Genomic DNA, 19,755 nt, shown 5'->3' with positions numbered 1-19,755 from the left:
GGAGTCGGTTAGTGGCTCTAAACTTGTCGAAACAGCTGAACTTAATGGGTGGATTGGTCTCGGACTGCATCTAGCAATTAAGCTGCGTTCCAGAAAAGTGGGATGTCTGATTTTTCCGAAGTAGGAAAATATCATTGGAACGCTAGTGTTGTATCGGTCGCGAACGATTCGTTCTTTTTGAACGAATTGTTTGGGTGAACGAGACCGAACTAATCACCATCTGCACTGATTCGTTCTATGAAGTTAGGGCTTGTTCGCTGCATGGGAGGGCGTTGAGCAAGCGGCAGCGTCTTCTGACATCGCACACGACCAATCAGACGCCAGCCTCATCGCGGGCAGGGGAGGGAGCGGAAACAGAATCAGGGCGTCTGTCACTCACTTCCACGTGTAGCCAATAAGCAGCCAGCGTGCACGCAAGGGGGCAAGACTGAGTTATGTCACTTCCCGTTCAGTGACTCGGTCCTCCGGTTCCTGACCTAGCTTGCTGCTAACTTGACTTTCCAGTAATGCGGTGAACGAGTCAAAAAATGGAAGGAAATGACTGTCACATATTTGTTAATGTGGAGCCTATCAAATGCTGCTCAAACAGACAAAAACACCACACAAATCTAGCGAGCATGGTTTAGTGTACTACTTTTCTCAACAGACTCGGGACTACCTATGACTGACAACATACTATCAAATTTACAGTAGTTTAAAACATGGGTAGCTAAAAAAAAAAAAAAAACACGGGTAGCTACGAGGCAAGCAAAAGTGAGCTGCGGTCGCGTGACGGCAGTGAAGGGGGCAGAGAACTGTCACTATATGGAGGCTTCATGGATGCGATATTTACCTCATATGTGCACAGAAAAAAAGAATACTTAGTATGATCACCAAAATACTGATTTGCAATGAAACTGTATATACATGTCAATTTTTTCCCGACTGTTTTATTTATTTTTTTCGTGTCAGAGCGTGTCGGGTGTTGGTTGGTTTGACAAATTATGTCCATCCGTCCATCATGTGCTACTCAAGCGCCCAAAAACAACACACGCGGACACGGGAGATGTCGCAATATGTCTACATTTTTCTTAACAGACTAATGAGAGTAGAAAGGCAACATCGTAAAGAGCAAACAATTATTTCTCGTCAGCATTTGACGATCTGAGATGAGGGGACGACAGGGGAGCTGACCGGATTATTTTATTTGTTAATACCAGTGCAAAAATTCAATACGATCATCTTAATACTGATTTGCAATTAAACTGTCGAATATCAAAATGTAGTATTGTTTTTATTTCAGAGCAGCACATTTGACAACTAGCTATTTACACTTTAGTTTTAACAATAGTGACCTAAAATAATAGTGATGAGCATAAAAACTAAAATACAACAGAGCGAGAGGTAAATATGGTGTGTTGGTCGTTCCATATTTAGAAATTAAACTTTCGATTTATTTTTATTTTCGTGACAGGAAGCATGCCGCGTTGGCTGGTAGAAGCAGCATTGTACTGTATATGTGGTCAAGATCACGCTAAAGAAAGTCTGTGCACCTCCGACCCCAAACCCCCACTCCCCCCACAAAAGGAAAATGTTTAACCGTGTCCTAAATCGAAATGCACGCACGAGCCATGACTTTGATCCCACTGAACTAGGACAGACGACGCGGAAGTTCTCCCTCGCTTTTGCAGCAGCGGGAGGGAGACGAGGCTGTCTATGAAAGCAGAATGATATCGCCTGTCACTCATTTCTGAAACTACGACGAGTGGTCAATGAGGAGCCTGTGTGCAAGAGAGGGAGGGACCAAGCAATGTCACTTCCCGTTCAGTTATACTGCGAAGCGGTCTTTGGTGATTCGTTCGGCAACGTCACTTCCCGTTCACTAACCGAACGATTCATTTGGGCGGGGAGGGAGGTGAGGGGGGCGAACGATTCGTTGAACGATTTGTTTGAACGAATCTTTTTACTGAACGAACCGGAATGGATTCGTTTACTCAAGTGAACGACAGATCCCGTCACTGTGGAATGCCACTCGGACTGGGAGGTCCAAGTCGCGAAGTCGGAGAAAAAATAACTACCCCGACTTCCAAGTTGTTTCAATCTGACGTCACTGGACAAAATGGCGCTCATGAAAACGTATTGAATGATAACACAATAATGAAGTAAATCAAGTTTATTTGAGACGCCATGTATTTTTTTTCTCATACAGTGAATTATCTTTGTTGTGCTATGTTTTTATATTGACGATCAGCAAAGGATGTAACTAAAAAAAGGCATTTTACAGTGTGGGCTATAACGCAGCCGTCGTTTTTCCTCTACTATTTGGTCGCTTATAGGAAGGCAGGTTCGCTGGAGGTCAAAATGTCTTTGGATGGCCAAAATAAAAAACACCTAATCGCGATCAGCCATCTTTGTTGTTTACATTTGCTTGGAACGCTTTGAGGTCGGAACTGGTACCGTCCGAGTGGGATAAATTCGACTTCCCACTTCTCTGGAATGCAGCATTAGTTTATCACGTTATTGTTTATCTCTTGTCTGTGTGTGATTTCTCTGATAGCTTTTGTGATGGTAAAGCATTCAGCATAAAGTACAATCTAACAGTGAAAATTATAATATAACTGTTCAATGGCCCCAGCTATTTTTCTGTATGTGTTTAGTTCTGTGTCATTAGATCAATGCAGCTTTAATGTGTGTGTGTACTGTATATGTATTAAAAAATGCACTGGGAAAAAAAAACCTGAAACCTTGCAGTAAACACTTGTGTTGAGTAATTATGTCACAGCAGCCATTAACAATAAGTTGTCTTTTTGAAGTGTACTGTTCAAACTGTAAGTAATTTGTGTTACAATGACATGTTTGCACAGGCATATTGATTTTGACAATGTACATTGTTCAAGCCATACAAGCTGTTTTACATGCTCATACTTGAATTCTTATTGTTTACAATAAATCTTTGTATACTCAATGTTTAGACTGCATGTACAATTGTTAAATATATTAAATTGAAAGCTGGTAAATAAATTTACAAGAAACGGTTAATCTGTATTTCATGCATTGATTCAGATTTTCAAATTATATAACAGTCTGCTTGGGTGAATTTATCGTCATTTATCGTTATCGAGGTAAATCTGCTCAATTTATCGTGATACGTGCTTAAGGCCATATCGCCCAGCCCTACTATATATATATATTCGTTTTATTAATTATTATTATTATTTTAACTCATTTATGTATTCCCCTGATGCTTTTTTTAAGTATATTTGTTAAATGTAAATCCAGGCATCAAGGGGTGAATGATAACTATTACCACCTCTTGAAGTTAGTGTATCGTCATGCATCATGAAGTTGTTAAGTGCAAAATGGCATAAATTTGGACATTAGACAGCAACAAATCAATATTGAATGCTGACGTATCAATACTGTACCGTGACAGATAGCAATGCAATATATTAAATTATCGATATTTATTCCCACTCCCCATTCATCGTTCTCTGCTAAATTTGCCGAAATAATCCGCAACTACTTCAAAAATATCATTCCTTTACAGTACAGACCTGAAAGCTTTATGTATTTCTTCTGGTTTAGATTGTATTTTTGAGACAAAAACAGCCACAGCTTTTACCCAAACATGCAGAAACACAACTGCGTACCTGTGGTTGTTTGTATCGGTCTCCATTCTGTTATTTCCATGTGTCTATTTTTTGATGTGTTATTGTTAGTGAGGGAAAACATGATAACAACTTGAAAACTTGATAGCAAATTTATCTAATTATAGTGCTAAGCATTTTTTTTTCTTGCTTGAAAGAATTTTTCTTCATGTTTCCTGAATAGGATACTGTCATAATTGCATGACCTGTGTAATATGGTCTGTTTTCCAAAGATAGGATATATAATCATGTATAAATATATATATTAATTAATTGCTGTTCTCTTACTGTATCCAGGCTTGTTCACAAAGTGCCTATTCTCCTTTCTGTGAAGATTTGAACTCTCCTCCTCAAAGAAGGGGGACATAGGAATGCATTGTTTACACCTTTGCATTTTTCAACCGAGTATGATTCCAACCTCCTTGAAGTTGGGTCTCCAGATGCAAATTTATAGAAAAATTATGTAATTCGTTTGTGCTAAAAAAATTTCGTTTGTGCTATCATTTTTGAGATATTAACAACTCTTTTATATGTCAATCTGAGGTCAACCAGTCCCCCATTTGGAATAAAAATGTTTATAAATGGAATCAGTCGTTTGTGCTACGTTTGTGCTCGCACGTGCTGTAAAAATTTTCGTTTGTGCTGCTATCATTTTTGAGATATTGAGATATTAATTTTGAGTGATGACGTCACGCAGCACCCAATTTATTGCAAAATGGACCTAAAATGGTGCCATTCGTTTATGCTACGTTTGTGCTCTGTTATTGGGAGAGTTGGGTACGCTCAATCAGCCGCTGGAGTTAGGAAACAGAAGGGCTGCAAGTGACGTAATCACTCGAAATTAATATCTCAATATCTAAAAAAAGATAGCAGCTAAAATGAAAATTTTTACAGCACAAACGAGCGAAATTAATATCTCAACCCCCCCCCCCTCCCATTTACTGCAAAATGGACCCAAAGGTGTGACATTCATTTGTGCTATTTATAAGCTAGTTGTTGTAACACCCCTGTTGTTGATTTGGTACGCTCTGTCAGCCGCAAGAGTTATGAGACGTAAAGTCGTGACTGACGAAATTTTTCACAAACGAGCTAAATTAATACCCCAAGCCCGCCATTTACTGCAAAATGGACTCGAAGGGGTGCCATTCGTTTGTGCTACGTTCAAGCTAGTTGTTGTGACAAAAATGCTATTAAGTTGGTACGCTCCATCAGCCGCTAGAGGTTAGGAGAAGGAAAAGTTGTGAGTGACGCAATCACTCGAAATAATATCTCAATATCTATAAAACAATAACAGCACAAACGTAGCATAAATGAATGGCAACATTTCGGGTCCATTTTGCAACAAATGGGGCGCTGCGTGACATTCATCATTTGAATTTAATATGTCAATATCTCAAAAATGATAGCAGCACAAACGAAAATTTTTACAGAACAAATGTAGCACAAACCGATTGACACCATTTTTAGCCATTTTTGATCAAATGGGGGCCTGGTTGACCTTAGATTGACCTATAAAAGAATTGTTAATATCCCAAAAACGATAGCAGCACAAACGAAAAAATTTTCAGCACTAACCTAGCACAAATGAATGATTTAAATTTCCTATAAATCTGAGTTTGATAGGGGGCCAACTTTACAGAGGTATAATTCCATGTTTCAGCCTGCTCATTTGCAGAGGAAATAGAAACTCTGCTCCGCTTGGCGTTTGAGGCCGTCCCCCAGAGAAGCCTTTTTCTCTTATTCCATCACTGACGGGGGCGAAGTTTACAATAGGACTTTCTAAAATGATTACTGTATTTTCCACACGAAAAGGCGCACCGAAAAGCCTTCAATTTTCTTAAAAGCAGACAGTGCACCTTCAAATCCGATGCACCTTATATATGGACCAATATTGGTTAATCATGGCATGACATTCCCTATAGCGCAGCAGCATCTAGTTCAGTGGTCTCCAACCCGGTCCTCAAAGACCCGCTGTGGGTCGTGGTTTTTGTTCCTGCCGATCCAGCACAGATAGTTGAACCGATTAGGTTTCTGCTAAAACGAGCAGCACCTAACTGCAATCAAATGATTGCACTTGTAAAACACCAGATTGGTGAAAAGGTGTTGTCATTTTTCTGGTTGGAATGAAATCCTGCACTCACAGCGGGCCTTTGAGGACCGGGTTGGAAACCACTGATCTAGTAGATATATAAATGCCAAATCCTACTACTATTACTACTACTGCATCTTAAAATGCAGTGTGCCCTATACATGAAAACGGTTTTAAAATAGGCCATTCATTGAAGGGGCGCCTTATAGTGCCTAAAATACGGAACTTTGTTCCACGTTTTGTTCGTAATTCTTCTTTAAATTTGTTATGAATTGTGTGTTGTCATCTCTCCATTTAGGAGAATTAAAAACTAGTAAAAACGAAAGGCTCTGGTTATCTTTGCATTGTATTTGTATTGAATTCTGGATTAGTTGCAGCTTCCTGATTGATTTTTAGAAAACCCTTGTATCGTGTTGAAATCTGCACACATTTTTGCTACCGGCTCAAATTTGATATGCGATTTAACTCAGCCCGAAAATACTGAACCTTTGCAGTAAATTGTTTTGAGGTCAGGATTGACCCATTTTCAAGGTATGTAAAAAGTACCATTGATTTTTGCATACCCAAACTTGAAAACGGGTCAGTTTAAATTTAATTTAAGATAATCTACTTAAAATGAATTCATGATGAAGAAGACGTGACTTGACTTTCTACAGTGTATCACAAAAGTGAGTACACCCCTCGCATTTCTGCAGAATTTTAAGTATATCTTTTCATGGGACAACACTGACAAAATAACACTTTGACACAATGAAAAGTAGTCTGTGTGGAGCTTATATAATAGAGTTAATTTATTTTCCCTCAAAATAACTCAAAATATAGCCATTAATGTCTAAATCCCTGGCAACAAAATTGAGTACACCCCTTAGAAACTACGTACATCCCTAAATGTCCAAATTGAGTACTGCTTGTCATTTTCCCTTCAAAACGTCATGTGACTCGTTACATGAGTGCTGTCAGCATTAGTGTAGAGATTGAAGAGGTGGGGGGGTCAGCCTGTTAGTGCTCAGACCATATGCCGCACTCTACATCAAATTGGTGTGCATGGCTGTCACTCCGGGAGGAAGCCTCTTCTGAAGACGGTACACAAGAAAGCCCACAAACAGTTTGCTGAAGACATGTCAACAAAGCACATGGATTACTGGAACCATGTCCTATAGTCTGATGAGACGGCCAGGCCTTCTTGTTCAATCATGTGGCTTTCAAAAATAAATTAAAACTCTAAACGAATTTATCACTAGTAGAATTCCTATCCATTTGAACTTGGAAGGTGGCAGAAAATGAAGTTCATTCGCTGCAACCCTTATGATACAAATGGATCGGACGTCTACCTCCGGTCTGTCAATGGTAGCCAATGTGTTGAAGTAGATGTCTGTTAGTGCAAGGATGTAACGAGTGCAGCATTTTAAAAGTGTCTCAGTTGCCTGAGGTTGAAAATGTGCTTGTTACTAGAGGTGTGCAAAATTTCCGATTCTTAGATTATTCGCGATTCGGCCATGGAAGATTCGAGAACGATTCACAAACATCCAAATTCCGATTATTGAAATATGCGACGTAAAGCGGAAGTACACAACACTCAGCGCGCCGCGCTGTCTTCGGGACGGAACGGAGCGAGAGTAGCTAAACATCATGCTTCCCATTACCCGGCCCCTCGGGTAATGCCAATGCTCAACTCACGGCTCTAGCTCAACTCATGCAACGAGACAAAAAACACAACAACATACCTGAATGCTGCCGAAAAGCTGCCGAAAAGCTGTACAAAGTACATCCATTACAACGTTACAGTGGATATCATTTATATAGGACTAGATGCAATTTAGATTTGGTAGTGTTAGCAGCACATCTACAAAAAGCTAGATGCGAGCGTTATAAATGGCCGCCATCTTAAAGCAGTACACTTCCCTGCAAGGCTGTTGTAGCGAACCTTCCAAGCAAACCTAATTAACTTTTTATCTAAAATACTCCTAAATCGGTAAAATATTGACTTGAATCTATCTTTAAAATAGTTTTAAAACTTTCACATGTCGAAAGTAGACAAGAGGGAAATTATGGAATAACGGGAGCAATTTTAACAAATTTAACGGTTGATTCACAACATTAAATTAATTGAATGTAGTTTAAAGCTGCTGATACAGAATGGGGACTGGGTGTTTTTTTATTTAATGTTATTTTTGTATATTTGTTTACTGCTATATGTTAACTTGATACTGAAATAGTAGTGTGGTTTAGCCTGAGAGTATTTTTGAACAATTTTGGAACTCATGTACAAAACATTTAAAAAAAAAAAAAAAAGAGAAAAAAAAAAGGAGGGAGGTGCATCAATAATCGTTTTATAATCGAATCGGAGCCTCTGAATCGTAATCGTAATCGAATCGTTAGGTGCCCAAAGATTCCCAGCTCTACTTGTTACTGTACACATCAGCAACAGGAGCATCTTCAAAGTCCCTAGCCTCCACCATTTCTCTCCTGGCCATAAAATAGACTGAGTGGGTGGCAAGTCAACACCAGAGCCAAGGAAGACAATTGAGAATTATATCCCACATACTGTATTTGCCGCAACACAAAATTTGGACATAATTATTTCATTTATTACATTTAATGTAGTTTGTCCTTGATACCACCAGATCAAAATTCCCTATAAATATAGCCCAAACTGGGATCGGTTGACAGGAGGCTGGTTAGGCTGAATTAATTTTTACTGTTATCACTTCCCAACACTAGCCTACATCCAGTCTCTGGGCAACAAGCTGTGCAAGCAACAGCAGACAAGCACTCGTGATCTACTTAACAAAGCCTTCACTGCTGGCTGAGGGTCCACATATTGAACCTGCAGGGTTTTTTTCATTCATTCTAGCTTATCGGTCAACCCCAAAATCAGTGTAATGACAAAATATTTTGCACCACAGTGTCTTTATAACTGGACAACCACCCAGAAACACCTGCATTACTTCATCCATGTGAGATCTGCAGACACGTAGAGTATATCCCGGGAATGGAAAAATTAAGTATTGACTTGTGTTTAACTCACCGAATGCAATCCATTTGAACTGGGGGGGGTTGGCAGCTGCCAGTCAGCTAATGAATGAGCTGCAGACCCTTATATTCAAATGGATTGCACATCTACTTGTGACCAACAAATGCTATGTTCACACTGCAAATTTATAACGTGTTAACCACATTTTTCTTAAATGTCAATAATTTTCATCTTGTTTTGAGTGTTAAAGTCGTCAGATTATTCCACTTACTTTACATAAATATTACTTTTTGCTCTCATTAAAACCATCTCTAAAAGTCATTTTTTACCTAAATCAAGAAAAAATTGCTTTCAAATAATTTTTTGAATAGTGCTGCAACGATTGATTAACTCGAGTAATTTGATTAGAAAAAAAGCTTCTGATCAATTGTTTCTGCTTCAAGGATTCGTTTGATTAAAGTAGCATTATAATGGTTTGTTTGAAAGTGTTTGCATTTAACATGGCTGAATCCAGCTTCTCCCTGTTAAGACCAACATTAGGTAAGTTTTTGTTTGAGGCAATTATGTTGTTGTTTTTTTAGCATTCGTAATTTAATGTATAGGTATATTTAGCAGTTTTTTGTGGGAATATGTGTTTGAACGATTTGTTAAGAGCATTGCGGAAAAAAAACTTATCATTTTATAGCATTTAAACTAGCAGACGTTTGCAATGTAAGTTAGCCAATTGTTCTTTTGTTCTACTTAGATCAGTGGTCTCCAAACTATTCCACATAGGGCCGCAGTGGGTGCAGGATTTAACTCCAACAAAACAAGACCACACCTTTTCACCAATCTGATGTTTTATAAGTGTAATCAGTTGATTGCAGTCAGGTGCTACTTGTTTTAGTTGAAACCACATTGGTTAAAAGGTCTGTGTTTGATCGGTATGAACAAAAACCAGGACCCACAGCGGTGGTCAAGTCATCAGGAACATCAAAGAAAGCAGTCTTGCATGCCTCCAGGACTGGCCAGCCCAGTCACCAGACATGAACATCATTGAGCATGTCTGGGGTAGGATGAAAGAGGAAGCATGGAAGACAAAACCCAAGAATGTTGATGAACTCTGGGAGGCATGCAAGACTGCTTTCTTTGATGTTCCTGATGACTTCATCAATAAATTGTATGAATCCTTGCTGAACTGCATGGATGCAGTCCTTCAAGCCCATGGAAATCATACAAAATATTAAATTTGGATCTCACAGCACCACTACTTAATTTGCTTATGTTATGTAACATATTTTTGTATTTGAAGTACATTTTTTGTTCAATTTTCACACTACTTTCTGCAGGCGACAAAACTTTTGTCTTGCCAAAATTTTACCTTTATGTCTTCATTAAATGATAAATCTTTTTTTCAGTGAAACAAATATGTTTTTGTACATTTAACATCATTTGGGAGGGTCTTAGCTTTCATATGAGCCCTTTCTGAAACCAACTGAATAATTAAAAGTCAGGTTATTAGCAATTGTTTCCACAAAATGGATAAGCGACCAGACTTTTGTCAGGGACTGTGTCACTGTAGCCTTTTTGCTAAATCAGTTATTAATTTACTTTGTGTATTAATGTACCTTGTCCCTCTGAAAAATGAATGCATTAATGTTTATGAACAGTCCTAGTCCAGAGACAATGGATACATCAGATGTGAAACGATAGGAATAGGAGTTTTCATACTGAATGGAAATATAAGATATGTGTCACATCTGGGCAAAGAAATCTGAATTGGGATAGGAGTTTTCATACTGAATGGAAATATAAGATATGTGTCACATCTGGGCAAAGAAATCTGATTTGACACTATTCTCATGTCAAATTTTGGTCGAGTGTAAAGTTTTGGTCGCAACCTTTCGACAGCTTTATAGAAAGATATATTGATTCTTGGCTGGAGCATATCAATAACCTACTGGGATCCAAAGTATTGCAATTTATCACTTTATTGACATATTGTCACACCCTGACTGTGATATATTTTATGCAAAAGACTGACCAGCCACAGTATGCCCAGCAACAGCACAAGGGCAAGTAAGAGTGAAGGATGCAAGCGTGTGCTTGTGCGCATGCTTCAGCGTGTCAGCATTGGCTGGAAGCCGTTTTGACTCACACTGGATGACCATCATCTCTTTCCACAAACATATTTTCCATACTGAAAAATGTAAGCCGACGTCCAGTTCCACAAATGTGTAATAAGTATATGTTAAGAAGTTGTCTTCAAATGTTATTGGAAAAAAAGTCAACATTTGAAGATAACTACTGATACTACTGCTACTGCAGGCTGAAGGCAGTAACCAATTTGCATGTAATCATACCTGAAGAACGCGCATACCCTTTACTGGCCAACTCCCTACAGGCAACAAGGACCTACCAGCAACAACAAATCCGCAATGAATTAATCAGCCCGAAGAAAAAAAGAGAAAAATCAGGCTCAAAAGATCGATGCATATGCATGCCTAGAATATACAGTGGGGAGAACAAGTATTTGATACACTGCCAATGGGTTTTCCCATTGACTGTGTATCAAATACTTGTTCTCCCCACTGTACCTACAAGATTTCATTGTGATTTGTCCCAAAAAACCAGAGGAATAGATTAAAAAATGACAGTGTTCACACCAAAAACAACTACAACAACATGGCTAGTGACTTGACTGTAGCCACTAAAAATAAACCTGTGTTAAGATCACAACTGCTGAAGGTTTTGTCAAGTTAAAGTTCAAGTATCATAGCAAAGCAACTTACCATAATAAAAGTTTTTGCGGAAAACTATCCAATAAAAATTCACTTAAACTATACAGTGGTACCTCTACTTACAAAATTATTGGTTCTGGAAGTAGTTTCGTAACTTGAAGATTCTGTAAGTAGAGACGCGTGTTCCATGTAAATTCCCTAATCTGTTCCAAGCCCCCCAAAATTCAGACATAAATTTATTAAAACTTCATAATGCATAAAAATGCACCAAAACATGTATCAAAAAAATGTTACAATTAGATTATTGCACAATAAACATAAAATCAGAGTTGTGCATAATGCAAAAAAACAAAAATCATGTAAAGCTGTCTGAACACGAGGGGCGAATGAAGAGTACACTGGGTTACACACACATAAACATGCAGTAGTGGTCCCTCTTAGCCAGTTGGATGCCAGGAATGCTAAGCAATAGCCAATGGCAGAGCAGCTATAAGTATGTCACGTGAAGTACCAGCCATACTGTATTTTTGCCTTTTGATTCCTGAAATTTCTTTCGTAAGAAAAAACAATATTTTTCCGTCGAGGCTTGTCTTAACCTGAAAATTCTATACGTAGATGGTAAATGGTGTTATACTTATACAGCGCTTTTCCACCTTTCACGGCGCTCAAAGCGCTTTACACTATCTCGCCATCCACCTACTGGTGACGCAGCACCAGGAGCAATGTGGGGTTCAGTGTCTTGCTCAAGGACACTTGGACGAGTTCATCAGGGTGGAGAATTGAACCCACAACCTCTGGGTTGGGGGACAACTACTCCACCACTGAGCCACGCCACCCCAACGAGAGATGTTCGTAAGTGGAGGTACAACTGTATTGTAGGTGTGCAGTCTCAGATGGGACCTTAAGGTGCCTATGACAGCAAAAAGCGTGTTTATTTCATATTTCACGCTGCATTTTATGCTCCTGAATGAAATGGACCGCTTAGATGTGTGTGGAAGCGATCGATATATTTATTCAAAATTTTTAATCCCACGCCATGAAAATTCCGAGAGTTCCGGCCCGAGTCTGGATTGAGGAAGAAGGCGAATGTGACATCAGCGGACTAATCATCTGATTTTGCAGATTAATTTTATTATTTTTTTATTATTTTTATTAATTTTTATTTTTCGCATCACGCCAGCCCAATGTGCTGCAGGCTTTTGTTGCTGCACCAGGGAGAGGCGTGTGAGCCTTGTTGGGTTTCAAAAAGATCCTGTTCACCACCAAGAAGGGGCAAAACAAGTCTGACAGCTGTGAGACCATTGGACGGACGAGGAAGTGGGTAAGGTACGTGTTTTATATTATGTGAAATACTAGGATCATGGCACACATTTTAATAAGTCATTTTGTGGGTGACAATGCTCCCTGTCCACCGAAAAGGCGGGAGTGGCCGTCTCCCTTGGCTGACGACCGGCGGCTTGTCGCACCTTGTGGTCGCTGGCCGATAAGAAGTCAGCAGTTTTGACCATTATGCAGTAATTTAGCCCTGTCGCACTGAATAAATGCATTTTTAATATTTCATATTCCATTTAGCACAAGACTGTTATTTGTCATGACCATACAATTTATTCAGCAATCGGAATAAAATACTTAGATACAAAGAATATCCTGTAAAAATAATGGAGTAGAGAGAAAAAACAATGATGACATTTTACAGGATGGTCTAGTCATCAGCCTCTTGTTTGTCGTCGTTCTGAATCTTCCTTCCCCTCCAAATACGACTCAAACATACAGTATATGGCTGTATGCCACAGGCTTCTTCTGGATCGACAATATCACCTGAAAGCTCCACACTTGAACCAGAATCGCTGAAAAACGCTTCCTCCTCCATTGGACTGAATTCTGAAATCGCGACTACGCCGACGTCATCGCCCAGATGGAGGCACAGGGTTAATAATGACAGGCGGGGCTAAACGGTAGATTAACCCATTTTATCCCGAATTTTCCCCAGACATGCAAACTACCAAACTGGGTTGCCCCTTTCAGTAATCAATAATAAAGAAAAAAATAATTTAAAAAAATATTATTGTTTTCTGGTCACTATTGTGACCGGCGGGTTGAAATGGGTTAAAAGACTCATTTCTCCATATCTGGTTTTGCCAAATTGTTTTATATAGTCGAATCGTCTCAGAATATGATTTTCCTTCCAATAATAATGCTATTCAAGATTTTTTTTTTTTTTATGGTGTCTCAGGCACTTTAAAAGAATATCTGTGAAAAATGTCACGTTTTATGCCTTTTGCCACTAGTGGGAAATCATGAAATGATGGATTACAGTACTATGAAAGAAGTTGGGCATCCATTATACCGGGCAACCGGATATGTTGTCCTGAGCCTCAGGGCCATAAGGGCTCCTAAATGACCCTTAATTTATTTTACTTCACATCCACATATTTCTTTTTTATTTAAATCACTGTCTGATTAAATATTGTGTTCTACTCGATATATAATGTTTAACATTATACTTTTTAATTTAAAGTGCTTGTGACACGAAAAAGCATGTTTATTTCATAATACACGTGGTATTTTATGCTCCTGAATGATATGGACCGCTTGGATGTGTGTGGAAGCGATCGCTATATTTATTTAGTTTTTTGAATCCCGCGCCAGGAAAATGAGTGACTTCCGGCTTCGGTCTCGCATTGAGGAGGAGGGCGCTGTGACGTGTACGGTAGAAGACGTCCTCTTCACGCTACAGTGTACTGTTGTGTATGAGGACGAAGGATTCAGCTGATTTTGCGGATTAATACTTTTATTTTTTGCATCACGCCAGCCAAACGGCTGCAGAAAAATCATTCTGTATGCGGGAGAGGCGTATGCGCCTTTTTGGAGTTTCAAAAGGTTCCCATTCACCGTGGATATTTACTGTGGGACCATTGGACTTACAAGGAAGTGAGTAAACATCTTGTTTTGTATTATGTCAAATACGAATACAGTGATTACAAAGTAAACACTATAAAATTCCTTTAAATAAAGGACTACTTACGTTTGATCATTGATAGGCATGTAAAAAGCTATCCTCACGCTCATTAGCAGTTAGCTGTTAGCGCGTTAGCTACACAACAATTCCAGCCACCCTCCTCCAGGGAACGAACTGTAAATTGCTCTCCGCCGGGCGGTTTGCCGATCCGCAAAGAAACTCGACAACCGGGTCGTCATGTCAAATAATCCAGGCTAGTTATGTGTGATTTTCCACTTCGAAGACTTTGAAACATCCCTCGGTTCGGGTTAGCATGTCGGCTAGCTGTCACTCCTTCTGGTCTGTTTACATTCTCCGAAGCCGGGGAAGGGAAATGACATATGTCCGATTTAGGTGTCATAAAATATCGTTCGGCAGGTGTGACAGTAAAGGTAAAGTCGACTGTTTTGACCATTATGGAGTAATTTTGCCATGTCGTCTTGAATAAATGGATTTTTATTATTTTATATTCCATTTAGCACAAGTTATTTGTCATGACCATGCCATTTATTTAGCAATTGGGGAAAGTACTTGGGTAAAAAGAATATCCTGTAAAAATATTGAAGTAAAGAGACAGAAACAATGACATTTTGCCGCTCTCTTCGTTGCGTTTTCCTCATTGTGAATAGTTCCCCCTCGACGGGCTGACTGGTCCTTCTCAAGCCATTTATATAGCTATTGGGGAAAAATACTTGGATAAAAAGAATATCCTGTAAAAATATTGAAGTAAAGAGACAGAAACAATGACATTTTGCCGCTCTCTTCGTCGCGTTTTCCTCATTGTGAATAGTTCCCCCTCGACGGGCTGACTGGTCCTTCTCAAGCCATTTATATAGCTATTGGGGAAAATACTTGGATAAAAAGAATATCCTGTAAAAATATTGGGAGTAGAGAGACTGAAACAATGACATTTTGCAGCTCTCTTCGTCTCATTTTCCTCGTTCTGAAAAATTCCCCCTCAATGGGCTGAATAGTAAAACCGATGAGCCTAGTCTACCGCTGACGTCATCCACCTGTTGGGGACGCTAAAGCCCTATAATTGTAGGCGTGGCTAACCGGCAGATTAAAAGACTAATTTCTCGTCATCTGCGCTTTGCTAAATTGTTGTATATGGTCGAATCGTCTCAAAATATGATTCTAATTCACATAATAATGCCATTTAAGACTTTTTTTCTGGTGTCGTATGCTCTTTAAACATTAAATATTTCAAATATATATTTTTTCCTTTTTTTCACACAAAGCCCCCCCCTCTGTCTTTGCAGAGAATGGTTTGACCTCGCTCTGGCGCACTCAAGGCTACACTACGTACGTGCCCTGAAGCGGGAAATTAAAATCTGTCATTGTTATAAACTCTAAACATGGCGAGTCGCCATGAATCGGGTGCACAGAAAAGAAAAGAAAAACAAAAAAGAGATGAAGATAATAGAGGTGAACGAGAAAAAATGATGAAGTTTTTAAAAGGGGTACAAGAAGCCCGAGAATTAGGGCTAAAGCTGGCTGTGGACGGTGATGTTGGTAAGTGAACAATGGCCGCTAACACTAAACGTTTACATTCGCGATCACCGTGACCAAAGCCCGATTCAAGTCTGTCACCGGCCGCTTGTAGCCTATTGAGCTATGGTATGACAAGAGATGCTGCTCGCGTTGAGCCGAGGAGAGTGAAGGTGATGGGCGAATCAGGGATATATGTTAGTCTATGGGGAGAAGGTGCGCGAGGGTGAACAGACTCGGGTCCCGCGGCTGGATTTATCTTAGGTTAACAACCTAGCCATGCTCTCCATTGAGCATGAGCTTGCTCAAAAACTGGATTTTACTGATGTTATAAATAACTTTGCTGTCAAAAAAATCTAGGCGCATCACTGTATGAGGGCTTGATAACCCCAGGGATGTGGAGGGGCATGCACAGAATGTTTAGTAATACTGTTTTGTTGCTTAGCAGGCAGACATAGCACTCTCGGTTGTATTATACTGTAGCCTACATGGGACAACAGATGGAAATTGTTTGTTCATATTGTGTCACATTACATTACGGTCTGTTAAATTTAACTGTCCATCTCAAATTAAATAATTTCAAAATTTACACTGTCATTGCTTGCAAAGCGTTAAAAGTACTACGTATGTTGTCGTGATGGGGTGCGGTGGGGGTTCCCTATGGTCTCTTGTCCCTGGGTCCTGCTAGGGATTTCCTGAAGACATAATTTTGTCTGAGTCACCTGATTTTGAGGATCTGCCAATACCGAGACCAGGTCTGATACTTCAGAAATGTATTAAGGAGGCGGGGAAAAAAACACAACAAATGTCTCTTTTCCCCCCCAATTTGACCGAAGATCTCCCAACATTTTAGCCATGACATAAAGTTATTACAGACACTGACGCAGGTCTATGCAAAACTATTGTGTATTGTTTGTGCATGTGTGCCACCGCTCGAACACGTTTCCCGTGTACCTTAAAAAAAAAAAAAAGCCTGCAGAATGAATAGGCAATTGTGTGAGCAAAACTCAGCATATATGATCACTCCTTAATGGGCTGGGCTCACAACACAATGCATGACGTTGTCGTGTTACACGTAGTATAATAATGCACACCGTTATGTTCGATGGCCCGCCAGTGGAAGGTGCTTATTATCAGTGAGCGCTTTTTACGCAGCAGCGTCGGTTCAAGGGCAAGCAGCTCTCAGGATTAAGCAGCCATACAACCTATTTTGAAGGGGCTCGTTTTGACTGGCGAATATGTGTCGCACATTGTAACCACGCGAGTGAGGCTGCAGCATTGAGTCAAACGAAACACATAAAATCAGGTAACATTCGCAATGACATTCGCTTGGATGCATCCAGTATAGACGTAGCGAGCTAGCTATAGTCCGACATTTTGCTCCCCCTTTTAATTTCCCAGACTGAATCAAGGAAGCGGACGCTCGGCTAAATTCGGCACACGTATAGCAATATAATGTGAGTTTTTCTTACCCGGGCCGCCATCTTCACGGTTTGAGGTGATCAGTGATGCGGTGGTAGTCGGAGAAGGTTCATAGGACAGGGGGACGTGAGCAGCCAGGCTTGACAGCAGACGGCTTTATAAAGCGCAGCGCACTCATCGCTGATTGGCTGAAAAAAACCGGAAGGTTGCATTCTGGGACGCATCCTATTAGCTCACGTGATACGCGTCCAGCCTACTTGAGGGGTTTTTGCATGACGTGCCAACCCGCTCACGTGTGCACATCAAACGCTAAAAACTGTATGAGGGAAAATGCATTGAAAATTATGACAATTTTATTCAACACTCAACACTGGACTGATTCAAGTAAAAATACATTCAAAAATGTACAGAACATGAAATATAAATTTTACACAGAATTCAAGACACTAATACTTTGAGTGTGTAGTTTTTTTTTTGTTTGTTTTTTTTTTGTTTTTTTAGTATTTTTTTAAATTTTGTTTTATCTGCCTTAAATATGTCAACAGCGTTTGCATGTCGCCCCATTCAGAGTATCAGCATTCAGCACCACGGACAGCAACACAGTTTCAAAACTCGTCCCTGAGTCTGCCACCGTTTCATACAACCCCTAGCAAAAAGTATGGAATCACCAGTCTCGGACGAGCACTCACTCAGACATTTTATCATTGTAGAACAAACTCAGATAAAAAGCTTGAAAAAATAATGAATTACCGGTAGTTCAAAAGTGCAACTCTTTAGCATTGAGAAACACTAAACGAAATGATTAAAAACATTGTGGTGGTCAGTAAATGTTACTTTTATAGCGCAAGTGCAGGGAAATATATATGGAATCACTCCATTCTGAGCAAAAAAATATGGAATCATGAGAAACAAACAAGGAAATAACTATCAAAACACATCTCTAGTATTTAATAGCACCACCTCTGGCTTTTATGACAGCTTGCAGTCACTGAGGCATGGACTTGATGAGTATTCTTCATCAATTTGGTGCCAACTCTCTTTGATTGCAGTTGCCAGATCATCATTGCAGGTCAGAGCCTTGCTGTGGACCTTTTTTTTTTCAATTTCCACTACAGGTTTTCAATAGGGTTAACATCTGGGCTATTTGCAGGCCATGACATTGACTGGATGGGCCTTTCTCCAAGGAATGCTTTAACAGTTTTAGCTCTGTGGCATGATGCATTGTCATCTTGAAAAATGACAAACATATTTTCAGTTCAAGGGATACGAAAGCTGTCTAAAATTTCAATGTAAACTTGTGCATTTATTGAAGATTTAACCACAGCCATCTCCCCAGTGTCTTTGCCTGACATGCTGCCCCATATCATCAAGGACTGAGGCAATTTTGATGTTTTCTTCAGGCAGTCATCTTTGTAAATATCACTGGAACAGCACCAAACCAAAGTTCCAGCATCATCACCTTGTCCAATGCATATTTTTGACTCTTGACACCTTTTCCAATGCAGATTCTTGACTCTTGACGAGGGGAGGATGCTGGAACTTTGGTTTGGTGCTCTTCTGGTGAGATTTACAAAGATGACTGTCTGAAGAAAACATCAAAATTCCCGCAGTCCTTGATGTGTTACAATTACATTATTGCACAATAAACATAAACTCAGAGTTGTGAATAATGGGGGGAAAAAAACAAGAAGAGAGTGAAGAATAAATGTTAATACACTTATGTAGAGCTGTCGGAACACAAGGGGCAAATGAAGAGGACGCTGGGATACTCACATGCACATACAGTAGAGGTCTCTCTTAGCCAATTGGATTCCGTCGTTGGAATCGTCGTGGAGTCGTTGTATCCGGCCGCCATATTGTCCGTCATTGTTTATCCGTATTCTCGATGGTTTCAATTTGTCGTGCAAATTATAGTGCAATTCATGGAAGCCCCGGTGCTTTCAGACGCTGTAAACTCATTGGATGTGTTGCATAAAAGGCGTTATGTGGAAAAGCTTCAGTCTATCCATTCGCCAGATCCATATTTGATGCCTAAATCAATATTTTTCGACCCGCTGTCTTCGCCCTCTCTGCCTGACATCTGCTACCCTGATATCTACAACTATCTTGTCCACACAAAATCAGCCTATTCTCACGAAAGTTTGAAAAACTTTAAGAGCAGCACTCTAAGCAACATTACCCCTTGTGACCCTTTACTTCCAATTTTCTAAAATGGCGACAATCAATAAAAAAAAAAAAAGTTGACTGCAATGGACGACGCTTCAAAGATAGGTGGATATTGGACTATTTCTTCAATAAAACACGCAACAACTGTGTCTGCCTCATTTGCAAAGAGACAGTCGCTGTTTTCAAAGAGTTCGATGTGACGCGATAATGATATTACCGAACAAGACACGCTGACATGTACGACAACATTACAGGGAAGATACGCAGCA

The 19,755-nt window shown here is 39.7% G+C and overlaps 1 protein-coding gene across 2 annotated transcripts in view; it reads right to left on the bottom strand.

Moving 5' to 3' along the window:
- The window catches only part of LOC130931975 (vesicle-fusing ATPase), an 89,833-nt gene extending 72,333 nt beyond the window's left edge, over positions 1 to 17,500 (bottom strand). For both annotated transcript variants that reach the window (XM_057861265.1, XM_057861266.1), the window contains exon 1: positions 17,371 to 17,500. In XM_057861265.1, the coding sequence (XP_057717248.1) occupies positions 17,371 to 17,382 (12 nt within the window). In that variant the 5' untranslated portion in view covers positions 17,383 to 17,500. The remainder of the gene's footprint in view (positions 1 to 17,370) is intronic.
- Positions 17,501 to 19,755: the final 2,255 nt, after the last annotated feature.

The sequence above is a fragment of the Corythoichthys intestinalis genome, chromosome 16 (genome assembly GCF_030265065.1).
Source record: "Corythoichthys intestinalis isolate RoL2023-P3 chromosome 16, ASM3026506v1, whole genome shotgun sequence".
NCBI lineage: Eukaryota > Metazoa > Chordata > Actinopteri > Syngnathiformes > Syngnathidae > Corythoichthys > Corythoichthys intestinalis.
Note: the sequence above shows the minus strand (reverse complement) of the source record. Positions and strands in the feature narration are given on the sequence as shown.